Here is an 18874-nt window from a genome sequence, read left to right on the forward strand (position 1 = left end):
GCAAAGTTTCTTCTGGAGAACAAGCTAACGGGAGGAGACATCACAGGGCATGGAAGGGATACACAAACAACAACACTTGTTGAAACAGAGAGACAGCTCCCATTAGGGTTATGGAGAGGCCCTTAAAGTGGTGGGAGCTCTCATTCAACCCTTTCATTGGCCCCCACTTTCCTCATTGTTTGTACCAGCCATATCATAGCAACATGTGATGGTATGAGGAGGAGAGGGGAGACATCCCTAGGAGCAAGGAGCAGCCAATACTTCCGTCCCAGTTATTCCAGGCTTCCTTGACCCTCCTTTACAATGGCAAGGAGTAAATTACCACAATTCCATGGATTTCAGAATTAAAATTAAAAAATCCATTCTATCCAAGCAAGTCAGTTACTATTCATAATACAGTAGTCACATGAGGGATTAGTGTGAGAGTGCCTCTTATAGCCACTCCAAATTCTAGAGTGTGCTACAATAGGCAGGAACGGTGGGTATGCATACATAGCTGAACTGTAGTTAAGGAATCCATTATCTAGAACTACAACCTTGTCTAGCAAGTAGAAAGCAAACCATTTCTCTTTTTCTTGAATGAGTAATTAATTCACAGTAGTGTTGTGATCACCTTGACTTAGATGATTGTCTCTGTACCAGCTATAAAAGCTGCTCAGTAGCCCTGGGCATTTAAAAGTTGGGCAAACAGCTGCAAGAATATCCAGATACATAGCAAACTGTCCCAAGAGAAGCAGCAGCAGTAATTAGGCACTGAACAGAAGAGTTGGTGACACTCAACACCATGGTTATATAAAATGTGTAGGCAGCCACAGATGGAAGAGAAGGCCATTGACTTGATGGCCTTGCATTTGCTATTCTGAGTGGTGCTGGCAGAACATTTGTGTGCACATGATATTTCTCCCTGTCCTGATCATGCTAGTGACTACATCAGCTCTTACAGTAAGAAGCAAAAATAAGGCAGTTAAAGGATAAAAAAAAAAAAAAAAAAAAAAAAAAAAACAGCAGGAAAACTACTTAAACATGATACTACTGATCATTTCTGCCAAAAGTCTAGGGGAACCTATTGGCTACTGGAAATGCTAGAAAATTGGCAATTAATAAATCGGCTGTCAGTAGCATAAAATAGAAAATAGTTTAAGTGCCCTAGCCTGAGAAGTGTATTGAATAATGAACGAAATGGCCTGTTATTTTGGTTGACCTAACTAATAGTGGAGTGCCATGTGACTGAACAGAGTGTCATAAAGATGTCATTTCTATTAATATTAGGGTGTGATTTATTGTTTCTGTAAAAAAAATATTTTTTTTAAATATTGGAAATCAGTAAACTGGTTCTAAAGATAACATGAAAGAATATAAAGAGCTGAGTGGATGAAAATAGCCTTAAAAGATGGGAGTACTAGAAAGAAAGCATCTGTGCAAAAGTCTAGAGTGAAGGCCAGTGCTGCCGGTGCAGGTGGAGTGAGGTGGACGTGTGAAGCAGACTGGAAAGAGGCCTGGTCAGGTGGGAGGTTTGGATGACTGTCAAGGTGCATGTGTGTTTAGTCTGACAGATGGCAGTATGGCCTCTGTAAAGAGCTGGAGCATATTTCCAGTAAAAGATTAATTTTAACTTTGATGATTTTCTATTTTCTTTCTTGTTAATATAAAGGAAATTGTAATTTCCTTTATATGTACTGCTATAACTGTATCCCGTAATTCTGGTGCCTTTTGATTATTTTGGTCTGATCTTGATATATTGTAATTACTTTCTGATCATATAATTTATCATCAATCATCATCAGTAAGTTTTCTTAATTAGTTCATGGGCATTAAAATAAGATAGAATTTATGTTTTTATGTGTGGAGTTCACTGTATATGCTTTGTTTATTGCATTGTTTGTATATCTGTTTATGCTAGATACTATTCTTAGCCTCTGAGTAAAAAGGTGCTGCATTCATGTAGCCTACATTTTATAATGCTAGAAAACAAATTATGCACTCTAAACAATCACTAATTATGCATAGTTAAGAAAGTAGTTTTTGTGCAGAAAAGGAAGGCACGCTGGAGTAAGATTTAACCCTCACATCTCCCTGTATTCTCATGGTGTCTGGGTGTTTGCAGTAATTGCTTACATTTTAATCACAGAAGCTATAGCTTTTACTGCCCACCATCTATCTGGTTGTGCCTGTTGGCTGTTCTTTGTGTCAGGTGGGTACATGGAAGATTTCCTTCAGTGAAAGACTATGGGGATAGAAGCAGTTGCTTTAGAACAAAGTTAACTGCATCATACACCAAGCAAGGGGTATAGCTAGTTAAGTGTATTGGTAGTGTTGTGAGTGTGTAAGAAAGCCCTGTCAGCGCTAAGTTTCCTCCCATCCAGTGGAGTACACATAATGATTATTTGAATTGTAGGAAGAAAATTAAAGAACAGTTGAAGTTTTAAATTTTAGACAAGTTGTTAAGACAATTGAGAGGACTTCAGTATTTATCTACTTGAAGTCTTATTAATGTCTCCAACAATACCTCTAATGTGCTATAGAAAGATTGGGATGGGTTCACAAGTTTCCTTTAAGGTAAACTGTTTCGGTTTGGACCAACTTTTTCCTTAGAGCTCCTGTTTTTCGCAAGATGAACAATGGGCAGATAGTTCTAAAAGTATTACATGCAGTGCTGGGGACTGGGCCTAGGGCCTCACACGCTAAGCAGGCATGCTGCCACCGAGCTTCATTCCCAGCCCCAAATTATTTTTGTGGCATGTTCTCCATAAATTCTGATGTTTATTCATGATTAGATATGGGTTATATGTACATTTGCTCCCACAGTCCCTAAAGTGATGTGTACTTTCAATTTCATATCAGGCTGCACAGGTTGCTGTTTTATGATATTGCCTTTCTAATTCCTCTAACCTATAGCCAGTGGACTGCATCTAGCAAAAAAGATAAGTGTGAGTTCAGCCCAGCACAAAATCACTGACTTACTCAGAATATCCAAAGGTTTTTCTTTTGCTTGGTGGTCAGTCGGTCTGTCTGTCTCCCTCCCTCCCTCTCTCCCTCCCTTCCTCCCTGTAGAGATATGGGTCATTATCTGTATGTCAGGTGTGTCACCACCTGCTCCCTTCGTTTCTGTTTACACAACTAATGGTTTTTTTATTCAAACACCTTTTACATGAAATTCAAAATATTTTAGACTTCATTTTCCTTTGTATTAAAGGAACATCTGATGCTTTACCAAATATTATTGACTCAGATAGAATGGGGTTGATTTTTGGCAGTCATTTTCTGCCCTTTAGTTATATGGTCTTATAATAAAATTAGGATGTAACAGATTTAAAGAATTAGGTCAAGGTCAGCATAAATTTGTGTCTTTTTCTCACTATGTAGCCTTGGCTCTCCTAGACCAGGCTGGCCTTAAACTCAGAGATTTGTCTGCCTCTGCCTTCTGAGTGCTAGGATGGTATTAAAGGTGTGTACACTACACTCAGCTCATTTATATATTTTTACAAGCCCTTTAGATTCTTACATATACTGTTTACTAGTTTATTTTGTAAAGGTCTTCTAATATTTAGTAGGCTAATGCAGACGATCTTGGTGTTTAGCATTTTCTTTCCTTTGCTGGGTGATACTGTTCTGAAGATGTTTATAGAAGACAGACTGCCCTGAAACTATGACACCTGCCCATCTCTGAAACTACATGCTGAAACAGTTCTTTTTTGCATGTTTCAGCTAAATCTCTCAGCAGGCATGGTCAAAACCTAGAATCTTCTCTGGGAATTGGCAGGCATGTGTTCCAAGCTCTGCATTTGTGTTTTCTAGCTTGTGGACATTCTGTTAGACATTAGTATGGTTAGCTCCCCATCTCAGTTCTTCTCAAAGGAATTTGTGAGCAGGGGTGTCCAGGGAAGCATTGTTGAAGTTCATAATCCAGAATGCGGAGTTCTGGGCCCCCCTGTAGGTTCTACTGTGGCTAGGGAAGAAGCCTCCTTAGATTTGTGTCTGTTGCTCTCACAGGTGGCTTATAGGGGTCTGGGGATAAAAGGACAAATGATGAGAGTTGGCTCTCTCCACCATGTTGCCTTGCTGTCCTGAGCCTCCTGCCTACACCTTACACATGTGTGCAGTTATGTTTCATGTGGTGCTGTGGCCTGAACCCAAGACTTCATGTGTTCATCCTAACAACTCAAAGCCCTGAGTCAGTTTTGGAACACTCGATCCTAAGTGGGATGTCTTCGTGAAATCCTTTCCCTCTGGACTCAGGGAGCCATATGGAAGAGGAGGCAGAAAGTTTTAAGAGTCAGTGGGGCCAGAAGAAACTAAGGAAGCAAGGCCTTTAGACAGCAAGACTGACATATATAAAGTTACAGACACTGGCAGCACACAGATCTTCGCAGGTCTAAGCCAGATGGGGTCCCAATGCTGAGAAGAAAGTAGGTTATTAGTCCCCACCCCCAACCCTTAAGCTGTCTCCAGGTGATAAACTACTTGCAAATGAAAAATTAGTATTCTTTAAAGAATATCAATGGGGAAACAAGCCACACCTAAGGGCAGGCCTCATACCCATCAGAAGATGGCCAACATAAAACGAATTCAATGGTATTTTTGGAGGTGTCATTCTCCCCCTCTCCTCCCCCCAGTGCTTTGTCTGGGCATTTTGTTTTTCTAACCTTATAGACCTTTTGCTTATATATGGCTTCCTATTTTGTTTTTATGGGCTTTCTGTGTATGTGAATGTGAATCTCAGCATCTATATGTGTTGTAATTTCTCTTTGATTTAAAAATCTTGTTTTTCCTATTCTGGTTTGTTTTTTTATTTTATCTTACTACAATTTTTTTTTTTTTTTCAAGGCAGAGTTTCTCTGTGTAGCTTTGTATACCAGGCTGGCCTGGAAACTCACAAAATCGTTTGCCTCTGCCTTCGAAGTGCTGGGATTAAAGGTGTATACCACCACTGCCCGGCCATTTTACTCATTTTTTAGTTACCCGTATTCTAATGGGAGAGAGAAAGAAAGGGTGTGTGAATTTGGATTGGTGGGGAAGTGGGGAAGGTTCTGGGAGTAGTTGGGAAGGAAAACTGTTATCAGAATATACTGCATGAATAATCTATTTTCAACATAAAAAGAAAAAAATAAAAGCTTGGAGAGAGAGAGAGAGAGAGAGAGAGAGAGGGAGGGAGGGAGGGAGGGAGGGAGGGAGGGAGGAAGAAGAAAACAGGCCCACAAGCCATGAGGATCAAGCTAGTAAGCAACATTCTTTTATGGTCCCTGCTTCAGTTCCTGTATCCAGGTCCTGGCCTTGAGTTTTCTGCCCTTACTTCCCTGGATGATGGACTGTGGTCATGATGTAGAAACCAAATATCCATCCCTGCCACTGCCCCCCCCCCCCCAGAAAACCTTATATATTATAGAACCAGCCCCCTTGGGCATTTACTATTAATCCTATCACAGATCCTGAGGAAATGCTAAACCTCCCTAGAGCCAGTCAGTTTTCCACAGTGCCTATGAAGTAATGTACATATTCATATCCATATATCTGACAAATCATTGACTTGCCAAATAGGTAGTTGTGTGTGAAATTGGTTGATGTGAATAGGCCAAGAAGCTAACTGCTCACTTGAGCTTTGATTTGACTGCCCTCTGGTGTTGGAACTTGGAAACTCTAGCTTCAAAGGAAGAAGCAGGTGGTGCTTTCCCTGATTAGGATCCTGTTACTTTTCTTCCCACTGAGCAATCAATAAGGGCCCTTAGATTTCAGTAGACCAACTTCATTGTTCTTGGAGTAAGTTTCCTTTTCTTGCCCATCTGTACTCACATATCCAAATCCTGCTCTGTTGTATCCAAGTGTAAAGTGGTAAAGTCTTTTGTTGCTTGCCTAGGTATTGCATGAGTACTTCACACTTAATACACTCCAACCAGATGTGAATCATCCCATCTCAGCCCATCCCCATTTCTCAGAGTGTTGGCTTTTCTCATTTCACTAATAAGTCATGGTAGAAGTCTGAGAATCAGCATCCTGTGTTTTTTATGCTTAGCTAGAGTCATCATTCCTTCTAAGCTACCACTATTTATTCCTTGCAACACATAAATCCCCCTTTATTCTCCAAAGTGCTCTTCCTGACTACATCTACATGTATTGTGTGTATGTGATTATCATCACCTTTTCTTTCTGTCCTCAGAGTTAAGTGGTTAGCAGGGGCCTGTAGCACCTGTGGTGGATTTGGTTCTCCATTGGGTCTATGGTACGGTTTTTTTTTTTATTTTTTATTTTGGTTTGTTTTTGGTTTTTTTTGGGGGGGGGGTTCGTTCATGACAGGGTTTCTCTGTGGCTTTGGAGGCTGTCCTAGAACTAGCTCTTCTAGACCAGGCTGGTCTCCAACTCAGTGATCTGCCAGCCTCTGCCTCCTGAGTGCTGGAATCAAAGGCACCATCACCACCCGGCTGTAGTATTTAAGACCAGCTGAATATGTAGCATATCTACTGACTGACTGGAGGTGTTGGTATGAACCTGACTTATTTATCTTGGGATTCTGAAGTGCTTTATTTCAGTATTGGTGCTTCATATGAGTTCATTAGATGAACTTTAGATGCTTTTACTTTTTACTAGGGAAATTGTAGAGCAGTATATTTAGACACTTGATAAGCTAGCGCTCAGTTGAACTTTCAGACTAATTGGTCCAAAGTTATTTTCAGAAAAAGCTTTGGGTTTGATCTCTAGCACTTGGAAAGACAGGTAAAATAAAATCGATGCCCTTAGTTTGTATCAGCACTTGTCTGTATGAGGTACTATGCCTTGGGAGGCATGGTGGTGGGCACCTGCAATGCCAATACTTGGAGGTTGAAGTTGGAAGACTGCTGTACATAGTAGCCTGCACTAAGAGTAAATAAGACCCTTCCTGTAACAACAGTGATCAGTGATAACAAAAATAAACAGACAGAAAAGAAAATTGTTACTTAATGAAAGTCTGCTTAAATTAATTAAACTCCTTTGAGCATTCTGTTTATAGGTTTGTTTTTATTCCTTTCTTTGTTCTTTTTATATTTTATAGAGGTTTATACCTTGATCTATTTAGTAAGTTTGATATACTTTGATGTTTCTCCTGTATAAAGTTTTTGACTTCTTCCCCCCTGCCTCTTTTTTCCTTTCTTTTTTCAGTACTAGTATCAAACCATAGTGTCATGCATGCAGAGTGATCACTATAAATCACCTGTATCCTCAGCCCTGCTTAATACCTTATTAATAGGTTTACTTGAATTGATAATGCTTAATAAACAAGTTGGATTTGCAAAAGTCATAGTGACTTATAAAGGAGATAGGCCTCGTAGCAGTGTGTGTGTTGAGGACACAGATTGTAGAATAACCACTTAACAGAGACAGGATTGCAATTGCTGACCTTTGGGTTAGATGGGGCTCCTTAGTTTGTATGGCTTTGGTTTCTTGGGTATTAAAGGATTTTGGTGGCATCGTTGGCCATTACCCACCAGTTTCTTCTATTCCCCAACAGCCATGAAAAAACACTCTAGCTACTGAGTTAGGAGATAAAAGTCAATAGTATATACAAGTGAACTTTCTCTTCTGAGATGCTTGAGATAAGGAGTTTTCAGATTTTTGTTTGAAACATTTACATAAACTTTATTGGATGAACATCTCTGGTGTGAACTCTTGAAATATGGCAGAGTAGGAAACCCTGGGAGCATTGTGCTAATGAATATAGGTTTCATATTTCAGAGCTTTTGCGTGAGAGATGCCCATTACATACTATTATTTAGCAGGTGATACCATGAGCTGTTTTTCTTGGAAAAAATTGCAATTCCTAGGTGTTTCTGGGACTAGTAGAGACTGTCTGTTTCTTCACAATTTAGAATAAAGTACCTTTGTACTTAATAATCTGGCTCTACCCCAGGCTGTGAAAAGTGGTACACACTAAGTCATGTTTTGCTGGTTTCACTTTGTTAACTGACTTCGTTTGTCACTGTTATAAAAGGGGAGTCAAGACTTCAGGATAGAGTAGTGTGTAATCAGATCTTTGCCACTTGTGTATTCAGATGTAGAGGATATAATTAACTTTTTTTTTTTTTTTTTTCTTCAAAGGGACATGAGAGATGGCTTTAGAAGAAAAAGTTTCTACTCTTCCCATTATTCAAGAGAACGGTCTCCCCATAAAAGGGACACTCCTTTTTTCAGAGAGTCACCTGTAGGCCGGAAGGAGTCCCCACACAGCAGATCTGGCTCCAGTCTCAGCAGTAGAAGCTACTCTCCAGAACGAAGCAGGACGCACTCCTTCCACCAATCTCAGCATCGAAGTAAGTCTGCTTTTCTTGTTTCTTTTTCTCTGAAGTGTTTTCAAGACTGCCTTTCAGACTCCACCAATAAGAGCGTACTGAGTCAGACTGATTCAGAAATGTAGGACGAGGTGTTTTTTTTCCTTGAGTAATTTGAAACACCCGGGATCTTGACAGAATTGTATAGTAAGTACATATGCACACCTTCCTCAATTCTTTGTATGAAATTAGAGTCTGCATGACAATTCATCTTTGAATTCATCAGTGTGTAAAAGATACCCTTTTTATCAAGTCCAAAAGTCAATATGCTCCCATACTTCCTAGTAGTCCAAATCTGAGCTTTACATTAACAGCCTTTGCTGTCTTCTCCCATGCATGGCCTCATGTTGTCTTTCTGGATAGATGTTGTTGGGTTCTTGTGTTCAGCAAATATCTGTAAGTTGTCTATTATTTGTAAAACTACCGTTTATTATTTGCAAAGCAGTGAAGCTTCACAGAAAATATCTTTTTGCATACAGGTGTGTAAATGATGGCCGAAGGAATATCATTTGAGGGCTTGGTGTGGGTAAAAGCAGTTTGTATACAAGTTCTGACCCTCAGAACCTATAAAAAAGAAAAAAGACAGATAGTGCCAGCCTCTCCACTCCTATACAAAGGGAAGCTTGTAGACTTGCTAGCCTGTTGTATACTGTAGTCAGCACTGGGAGAGACATCTCTTACAAAGTAGAAAGCAAGGACCAGCATCCAGAGTTGTTCTCTGAATTTCATGTGTGCCATGACATATCCAAGCCAGTGTTCGCACACATGAACACAGATAAAGTTCTATTTTTTATATTAATTCATTTGATGTGTATGGACGTGTTGTCTACTCCTATGTCTGAGCACCAGACACACTGTGTTGCGGGGAGATTGCAGCAGGAAAAGCCCTTCCTTGTGACCTGGGGTAGTGTGGTGGATGTCACTGCATGATCTCGCCCCACATTGGATGCCAAATAAAGCGGCTTATTTTATTGTTTTATTAAAACATGGTCAGGAGATATTAGAGTAAAATCTGATAGATCCACAACAAGTGATGGAGAAAAGATCAACAACCTCTTTTCTCCACGATTTCCCACTCAAAAAACTCTGTGCCTTTCCTTTGGCCACTCCTTATTCTCTTGTGTGTCCAACAGAAAATTCAGTGGTTCACCCTGGCCAGCTGAATGTGCCTGACTCCTTTGGTGCTCTGGGAGCAACAACAACAACAACAAATCTCTGGCAACAATACTGCTTGTTATGTCTGTGTCTGTCTGGTGCCCAGAAGGGGGCATTAGATTCTTTAGGATTAGAATTACAGATTGTTGTAAGCTACCATATGCATGCTGAGAATTGAACTGGAGTCCTTTAAAACAGCAAGCCCTCTAAACCACTGACCCATCGCTCCAGCCCCTGAAAAAATAATAAAACAAAAACCCTGAAAAATGAAAACAAAGAGCAGTGTACACTGTTATAGCTTAAGAAACTTCTAGAAACTGGGAGTTGTGCTGTAAATGTTAGTGTTAGTGTGCATTTATTTCTTTTCTTTTCCCCTTCTGATCCCCAAAGGCAGACACCCCAATCCCAAAAAGCTTTTAAGATAGTAGATAGACTAACTCTACTAAATGCTATCATGAGTAGAGTTACATATCAAAAGCCACATATCCTTTAACTTCCGGCATCCCTTCCAGGTGTGCATAGCTTAAAGGTAATTGTCTTAACAGTTAGGGGGAAAGGAAAAATATCTTTGACAGCTGGTAATGAAGTCTTAATAAAACAAAATAGTAATGGAAATGAGAGTTTTACTTGATAGCACCTAGTAAAGTCATTAAAGGTAGCCATTGAATGGCAAATGAGCCCCATTTTTTTGTCTGTTTATGAAACAAAATTTTTATTTGTGTTTTGAGACACATTTAGCTATTATCCTAAGCTGTCATTGACCTCATTGTACATCCCAGGACATCTTTGAGCTTTCTGTTGTCCTCCTGTCCCAGCTTCCCATGGGCCAGGCTTAAAGTAGAGTTTTCTGGGGAAGCATTTTCCAGTTTCCACTTTGGGGCTTCAATGGCTCAGACTGTAGAATTAGAAAGGAAGCATTGTGTGGTGTTGGTCAGGATCTCAGGATGTCCCATCTTTAGTATCTGCAGTGATAAACAATATCGAAGAACACAGTGTGTGATAAATAAATTAAGCAGAGCATAGGGATTTAGTTTGGGAGAGTATGGGGAAGGCTGCACACATATTTTGACATGTGTAGACATCATTCAATAACTTTGAAAAAGGTCTGTTTTTTCCTTTCATTGTGTGGCTCTTGGGGATTGAACTTAACCTCATAAGGCATGGCTGAAAATGCCTTTACTCACTGAACCTTCTCCCTGCTTCCGTGCCTGGCTATTTTACAAGGGTACCAGGGATCAAATCAGGTCCTTAAACTTATGAGGTAAGGACATTACTGATGCAACCATCTTTTCCCAGACTTAAGGTTCTTGTATTGATAGTAGTATTGTATTTTTTTATCTGCTGTGTATGTATATGTTCAAGTGCATACATGTCATGGTGTATTGTACAGATGTCAGTACAGCTTGGGGAGAGCAGGCTCTCTTCCACTGTGTGAGTCCTGTGTAATTGCACTCAGGTAGTCGGGACAGGCAAGATTTGTAATTACAAGCCAATTACAAATGATTTTTAATCATTACAATGTAATTACAAATGATTTTTCTCTCATTCTGTTTACTTTGGGAGAGTGCCTCCCATACCCCAGGTTGACTTCAAGCTTGCTGCAAGAGCCTGGAGCTCCTTATCCTCCTAGCTCTGCCTTCTGAGTTCTGTGGGAGTGCATGTGCTCAAATCCTCAGATTGACTTCAGTGCTTTGAAGTTTTGTCTCAGATTCCTAGTGGTGTTGATCTGAATACAGCTGTGAGCTCATCATTTTCAGTCTTTTGGTTGTGCAAATTTCATTGCTAACACTGAAGGGTGGCCTGGTTTTCCTCATCTCCTTATCATTTACAATTTGTTTAGCATTAAATATGACACCAGAACCATCAAGTTTGGTTTCACACCCATTCTTCAAAGTCCTTTACTTTTTTTTTTTTTTAAATCAGTGTATGTTAACTATACTACAGTGCTTTTATTCATGTCTATAATATACTTCGCTCATACTCTTTTCAGCCCCACTTTGTCTCCCATTTCATAATCCCCTTGTTCTTCCCAGGTGGTATTCTTTCTACTTTCATACCCTGTGGTCTAGATTCCACAGATAAGCGCAAATATGCAATTTTTGTCCTTCTTAGTCTAGTTATTTCACTCATTAAAATCTTTCTTGTAATCCTCAAAATTCCTTGTCATCTGTGACATTCCTTTGTATTTTCATTAAAGCTTCTACCGTCAAAGAGTAACCCAGTATAATATCTGTGTTGTGGTGTTTGTTTCTTGAATTAAAATATATCTGACATGTTCTTGCTTGTTAAGCATTGCCCTGAGTTATAGTACTTTGCAAGACATACCCCATAACTTCATCATCGTTAATGTTTTCAGGTTTTGATTTTCTAAAGTATCCTTTGTTCTCATGGGAGTTGTCAAGAATGAACAGTGGTTGTTAAAGTGGGTGAAACTGCTTACATTTATCTTTGCTTTTAGCAGGAAATCCTATCTCAGGAAGAAAGTATTGTTTGAGGGATTGTATTAGATGTATACTTAGCTATTATATGCAAGGAGTCACCAAATACCATCAAACCCTTATAGGACTTAGTATTTCTTCAGTGCATTTAAGTCATGTCTACAGCTTTTAGTTTTACTAAAATACTTTATACCTGGTTTGTAAATCCAATGGAAATTCTCCTTGACTTACAATAGCACCAGTTTCAGTTACAAGTTGAATTATGTCTTAAAAGTGGTAATATATTTACTTATTTACCTTACCTGCTGAGCTTTATAGCTTACAAACACATTCCTCTACACTTTGAGCTGTTAGTCCTTGTGATCAGCATGGCTGATTGCCTGCTATGGCTCACTGCTCCTGTGACTCACTGCTCCTGTGAGCATCCAGTGTATCATGCAGCATGTGTCTTAGTTTCATTTTTTTTTTTTTTTTTTTTTTTTTTTGTGATAAAATGCCCTGGTAAAAAGCAACTTGGAGGAATCAGGACTTACTTTAGTGCAGAGCTTGAGGTTTCAGTCTAAACCTAGGGAGGTCAAGGTGTCAGGGACTGGAAGCAGCCAAATTGTGTTTCTATCCACATCAAGGAGAAGAGCTATGGATGTAAACTCCTATCCATGCTAGAGTTTTGGAGTCTTGGTCTTATGAAGGTTTTGTGAAAAGTTCTTGTGTGTCAGGGCCCTGATGTCTGGAAATGTGTCTTTCCGAACCTCTGGCTCCTACAGTCCTTTCTCTTGGACTTTGGTAGTTGCCTCTTTGAGTTTGACATACTTTAACATAATGGTTTCCAGTTCCACCCATTTTCTTTCAAATGTCATGATTTCTTTTTTACCAGCTGGATACAATTTCACTGCACATAGGTACTGTGCTTTCTTTTTCCATCCATCCATCTTTGGATGGAGGTGTAGGCTGGTTTCATTTTCTGGCTTTGGGAATAATGCAGCAGTAAATACAGATGTGCCAGTATGTTTGTCTATTCAGGATGCTGGAGCATATAATTGAGCAGTCTTAATTCTAGACAGAGGCATCCACAGTGACACTTGACTTCAACTGGACACATGAGGAGGACCTGATTGATTTGGGGCACACAGCTGTAGTGGCCTTTTATCCTGTGGGAGGCTTTAAAGATAGACCTGTTCTCCTGAGTTAATATTAAAGCGATTACACTGAAAATGTGAGTCAGTAACATTCTTGATTGTCCCAGGGACAGTAAGCCTCTGGATCTAGTGTGAGGACTGCCCCAGGAAGGCTTACTATATAGAGTCTGCCTTATAGATAGGGGTAATGCTAGATTGTAAAGATGCAAATTTGGAAAAGAGTGGACCAATAATATTGATTCTTGAGTGGAAGCTTAGTGGGCCATCTCTAAGCGTTAAATTAGATCTCGTTTCTTTCCTGGTAAATGGAGAGCATAAGGCTGCATGGAGATAATACTTCAATTTGAGTAGGCCACACCCATTTCCTACCTGATCTTGGAAATGAAAGCTGGTGATTATTAAAAATCTGTTCGCCAGAAGCTACACATTCTCATTTGCTCAGGATTGGCCTGGCTACAGATAAGACAGTCTTTGTAAATACATCACAAATTCTGAAAAATTTGCTTGCTGATAAAAACAGGCTCAACTAGAAATTGGAGGACTTTGGTCCCAATGTTTGGCCTGATAAAACTTAAGAAGCTTCCACTGAGAGGTTAGAGGGGGTGATAGTTGATTTGATTTGATGAGGTATATATGTAAGCATTCTTTTGGGGTGTCTTGAAGCTATGATCTTAGAGCCTGTTAGAGCCCAGAAGCCTTGGGATCTCACTGGAGAGATAATCCAGCCAGAGTTAATTCAGTTGCTTTTGGGGGCTACTTCCCCCTGGCACCACAAACACCCAGTCAAGAAATGCTAAAGAGAGCATGGAGTGCGCTCGCTAGCTAGGCCACCCAAGTATTCTGATGGGTGAAAAACCGGCTAAGGAGAAAGGGCATTTTATCAGTCCAGAGTTGATAGAGGGTTTGTAGAAAAGAATGTGGTCAGGAGCACAGTGGTTGTGCAAGAGGAGAATCATTCTATAGAGGTGAAGAGAAGCTACCTGACCTTGCCTTCTGGGCCACTTTGGTAGATAAGATGTTGGCAAGCCAAAGATCCTGTTATTATAGAGGGGTTTCTTATTACCAGACAGGCCATTTGGGGAAAAGCTCAAGAGTTATTAGGAATTTCATAGCAGTTTGCTGCATTAGGCACCAAGCAGCTAGGGTCTTGATGGTTAGATAGTGGGGGAGTCTGCTTTTTATTTGGGACCCTTTGTTTTTGGTCTGTCTCTATAAGAATCTTAACAGTGTTTTGAAATTCTAAATATAGCATAATGAAGAGTTCAGCCAGGATGGTAGCCATAAATTTGTGTCTGAGGAAAATCCATGTATGAGAGACTTTGTAAAGAGAATCAGTAAGTTTTTGGTATCGCAATATTAGAGTATTGGTAAACCTGTTATTGAAAAAAACTTTCCTGGCATTGTGATTTATTTCTGATTGTGACTTACCTTCCAGTAAACTGACTGACACCCTCCTTCCCTGCCTGATATGTGATCCTGTCCCACATCTTTGAATGTGAACCTTATGGTTCTTGGATGGCTAAATGATAGATACTACTTAGGCACATCAAGTTTTTATATATCCTCTCATGTTACCCTTGGCTGGTTCTTCTCCTCACACTTCCACTTAGCTAAACTTAATAGAGGAATTACAGTCTTCCTTCTGTATTCTCTGATAGTTTATAATCGAGAAACAAACTGATAGGAGACCTGCAGGAAGACATGCAGTTTATTGTGTGTCCACACGAAGGGCCAGGTAATTGAACGTACATGGTTTCTGAATGCAAGTTACTGGTTTCTGATGGGGAGATGTTAGCAAGCTGTGGGTGTTTAAACAGCTGGATACATGGAAAAGAAAGCTTTTTCTTATTACACACAGTTGTGGGTGAGTTCTGGGTTGCCTGTGTAGTTCTGAGTAGGTGACAGCCTGTGAGTGTGTAATTGGGATTCTGAACTCTAGTCTCCTTTCCTGTGGTAAGATATTTTTACTAGACCGGTTTTTAGGTAATTTACAGGGGCTCATACAAAATCTCTTTTTGCATCTGTTTATTAATCTAGATAATATTCATTTCTTCTGTAAAAAGTTGGTTTTTAGGAACCACTGTTGTCTTTTAGTTCTCTGAGTGACCACTGCAGTGTGCACAGAAGGTTTGCTTCTTTACTGTTCTGTTTTGGTTTTTCCTCAGTTAGGGCTGCTTGGGCAGCTCAGCTTGCAGTGGGGTTGGAGGTGTTTAGGATCACCAGCAAGTGCTCAGAAGTACCTCTTCTCTTTGCTCCTACTTCTGGGTTCTTACCTTGCTCCTCCCAGGCACAGAGGTGCTGGTGTTAACTCCTCCCTGCCACCTTTCCCTAGAGTCTTCGCATGTTGGTGCTTCCTACAAACGACAGAATGAAGCAAATCCAGGAAGAGGTGAGTTTGGAAGTAGGTTTTGGTTTGGAATTTTGAAGGGGTGGGAAGTTTGATTTGAGAAATTATTGAAATGGGGAAAGTATCTTACTACTCTCTGAAGTATGTCACTAGGGTTGGATAGCAATACAGCCAGGAGGTTGGTTGTCTAGGCCAGCCATTTCTAGTCAGGAATGGCCGCCACAGGAGGATAGAGCCTATAGAATAATGAGTCTGTTGGCAGAGGGAGCTAGAGATTTCTACTGACTTTGCAGTTTTTGCTGTTGTCTTTGTTTACGTCTTTGTCCCTCGCTTCTTGCTTGTCCACTCATTTATGAAACAGCTATAAATGAGTGTTTGTGAGAAATAATTTCTTTGCCTTCAGCCATCTTTTGCTTCTGCATACTGAGATTGGTTGGTGTCTGCTTATGTTAACCACTAAGATCTGAAATCATGGAAGATTCTGGGGCTCTGCTTGGTCACAGCTGGCATAGCTACCATAGCAGTGTCCTGTTTGTAAAGCAAAGTTGGAGATTGACAGCTGTTGATTTGTTATCTTTTCTGTCAATGTTGTGTGTTACTTTTTTTTTTCTTCTCATGTTCCAACTAGTGCATGCTAAAATTGAATGTGTAATTGACACCAGGGTTTTGCTCTGGTCTATCCTTGTGATCTTGAAAACAGTTGAGACAAACCAAACAAGGTAGTATGTTCGATAATACGTAGAGTTTATTACAGACTTGGAAGGAACATGCTTGAAGGGTGAGGATGGCCAAAGGGAACATTGTCTCATCTTTATTTAGACATCTTTCTGCTATTTCTAAGGTCTCTAGGACAGAAAATTTACCCAGAAGGGTGTTTTTCTGTTGACAAGCCCATTTGAATTAACTCTTTTTGGTTTTTCAAGACAGGGTCTCTGTGGCTTTGGAAGCTGTCCTGGAACTAGCTCTTATAGACCAGGCTGGCCTTGAACTCACAGAGATCCACCTGCCTCTAACCCTAATCCACCTACCCACCCACTGCTGGGATTAAAGGTGTGCACCACCACTGCACAGGTTGAATTAACTCTTAAGGAAGAGAATAAAGGGTGTGTGTCTGTCTACTTTAGCTCCATAGTGATTTTCAGTCAGTGTGGTTAGTCAGAATGTCAGACTTCATTCAGGGCCAGAGATGGGACTATGGATGCCATTCTTGGACCCAAAATCAAGAATTTGCCAGTTTTAGTTCTTAGTTTTACAACGAGAAAGAGGTTCTTCCATAATAACTGACTTCTGACCTCATGTACAACTAGCTACCTAACATAATTATGCCTTTATTTAGCTTGTACTGTGCTGGTTAGCAGAACAGGGTGGAGATGACATTGTAACTTCAGTGTGAAAATTAAGTTGGTTTTCTACTTGACTTGGAGTACTTACATGTGTTCTTAAGTTCTCAGGTTATGTAAACCATCTAAATTCATGATACTTATTCCTTTAGGACAGGGCTTATAGACCTTCCTAATGCTCTGACCCTTACTACAGTTCCTCTTGTTGTGATGACTCCCAACCATAAAAGCATTTTGTTGCTACTTCATAACTGCTGTTATGAGTCATAATGTAGATATGATATGCAGAATATCTGCTATGTGATGCCCTAAAGGGGTTTCAACTCAGAGATTGAGAACCATGCTCTAGGAGCTTTGGGCAACAGGACAGACTTTACAATGCAGCAAACAATGTGCCACATGCATTGGGAATACAGTAAGGAATAACTGAATTATGTTCTTGGCTATTGGAAGGTGTCATGATGACTGTAACAGGGTTGTCTTGTTTTGTTTCACCAAGTAATTTATTTATTTTAATAATAGGTTCTCACTATTAGCCTTGGGTAGCCTGGTACCATAAGTTCTGTCTTTTACAAAAAACAGTTGAAACTTCAGAATTGGGACATTAAATTTAAGAATAGGAGTTTCTCCCTCAGCCTCAATGACATTGGAGCTGGATGATAGTTAAGGATGATGGGTGGGACTATCCCCCATACAAAAGTCTTCACAGTATCCTCAGCCTGTGGTTTTATATGCCAAGTATTCTATCACTGAAAACAATCAAGAGTGTTTTTACACATTACACTTTGCCCAGAGCCAGGGTGGGAAGGACAAACTGCCACTGGCTGAGAGTCACTGGCCTTTTCAGGACCTTGGGGAGAGGTGTTTAATATGGAGGTGATTAGAAGCCTGAGTCTCTAGAGCTTGCTTAGCTATGGCAGGAAGCTTGTGGAACCTCTGATTAAAGCTGGCATTGCTGCACTCTGCAGGTGACGTGGTGTCTGCTTCTGCTATTGCCTGCTTTCTGGGCTCTCTCCCCCTTTCTAGGCTTTAGCAGCATTTGTGTGGCCACTTTCTAGAACAGCTTTGTATTATTTGTATGTTTAGTTTTCCAGAATTTAAGATTATAGGATTAATCTGACATTAAAAGTTTAATTAGCTAACTAAAAAACTAAAATTAAATAAATTTTTGGTTATTGAACTTACTAGTATAATAATGTTCATATATTTTCTGGCTTATGTTTCTGCTAAAAATGGTTCCATGCAACATTATGTGAGTATATGAAGTAACTAATGATGGTGAGTTTATCTTATAGAAATTTATTTTAAACAAACAATTGTTAACATCATTTATGCCAGGTTCTCTATCAGTGCTCTGAATTAATGGGTTTCTAAATTCCTTTCAATAGTGTGAAAGTTTTGGGACTATCTGCTAAATTTCCTGTGTATAGTACTCTTTGGACTGCTTTTTAACTGATTGCCCTGTGGTATCTACATACTAACTGTAATAACATTCAGTGTGTTTATATTATGATATAATATGGTTTATATATTGCCCAATGTCAGGGTGGGAGGGACAAAACTGCCCTTGGCTGACAGCTACTGGTATAGAGTGACTTGCTATCTTCAGGACCTTGGGAAGAAGTGTTATATAATACCGCCTGAGGTGTTTAGAAGCCTAAGTCTATAGAACTTGCTTAGACGTAGCAAGGAAGCTTGTGGAGCCTCTAAAAATGTATTTAGCCCTTTTTAGCATTTCCATGATTACAGTTGCTAACTGGCATTGGTGTGTCATCGATGCTATAGAGGATATTTTATTCTACATTACTTTAATGTTTTGTGATATTACTGAGAGAGGTAGATTAGATGTTTATATAGTACTATGGTGAGAACTGACAGTATTAGAGTACATATATGGCTTTCCTTATTAATTGGAAACATGTAAGCTAGAAAATTGAATCTTATGCTGTTTCACGTTGTCTATTCTTTCTTGCCATTGTTATGTAGGTAAAGAGAGGTCCATCCAGTCTTTGAAAACATCAAGAGATACTTCACCCTCAAGTTCTTCAGCAGTTTCTTCATCCAAGGTTTGTTATTTTTCTAAAGTTAAGTAGAACTACATTGTACAGATAATGGGTTGCCCAGCATAAATATTATGTGTACCCATGGTGCTAAATTGAAAGCT

At 39.8% G+C, this 18874-nt stretch overlaps 1 protein-coding gene across 12 annotated transcripts in view; it reads left to right on the forward strand.

The window, feature by feature from the left end:
- Window positions 1-18874, forward strand: part of Pphln1 (periphilin 1) — a 76956-nt gene that overhangs the window by 27999 nt on the left and 30083 nt on the right. For 8 of the 12 annotated variants that reach the window (XM_051189718.1, XM_051189714.1, XM_051189717.1 and 5 more), the window contains 3 exons: window positions 8065-8276; window positions 15356-15412; window positions 18697-18776. In XM_051189718.1, coding sequence (XP_051045675.1) covers window positions 8065-8276; window positions 15356-15412; window positions 18697-18776 — 349 coding nt within the window. The remainder of the gene's footprint in view (window positions 1-8064; window positions 8277-15355; window positions 15413-18696; window positions 18777-18874) is intronic. The other 4 variants (XM_051189707.1, XM_051189713.1, XM_051189710.1 and 1 more) reach the window with 3 other exon arrangements.

This window comes from Phodopus roborovskii, unplaced genomic scaffold, assembly GCF_943737965.1.
Source record: "Phodopus roborovskii unplaced genomic scaffold, PHOROB, whole genome shotgun sequence".
Classification (NCBI taxonomy): Eukaryota; Metazoa; Chordata; class Mammalia; order Rodentia; family Cricetidae; genus Phodopus; species Phodopus roborovskii.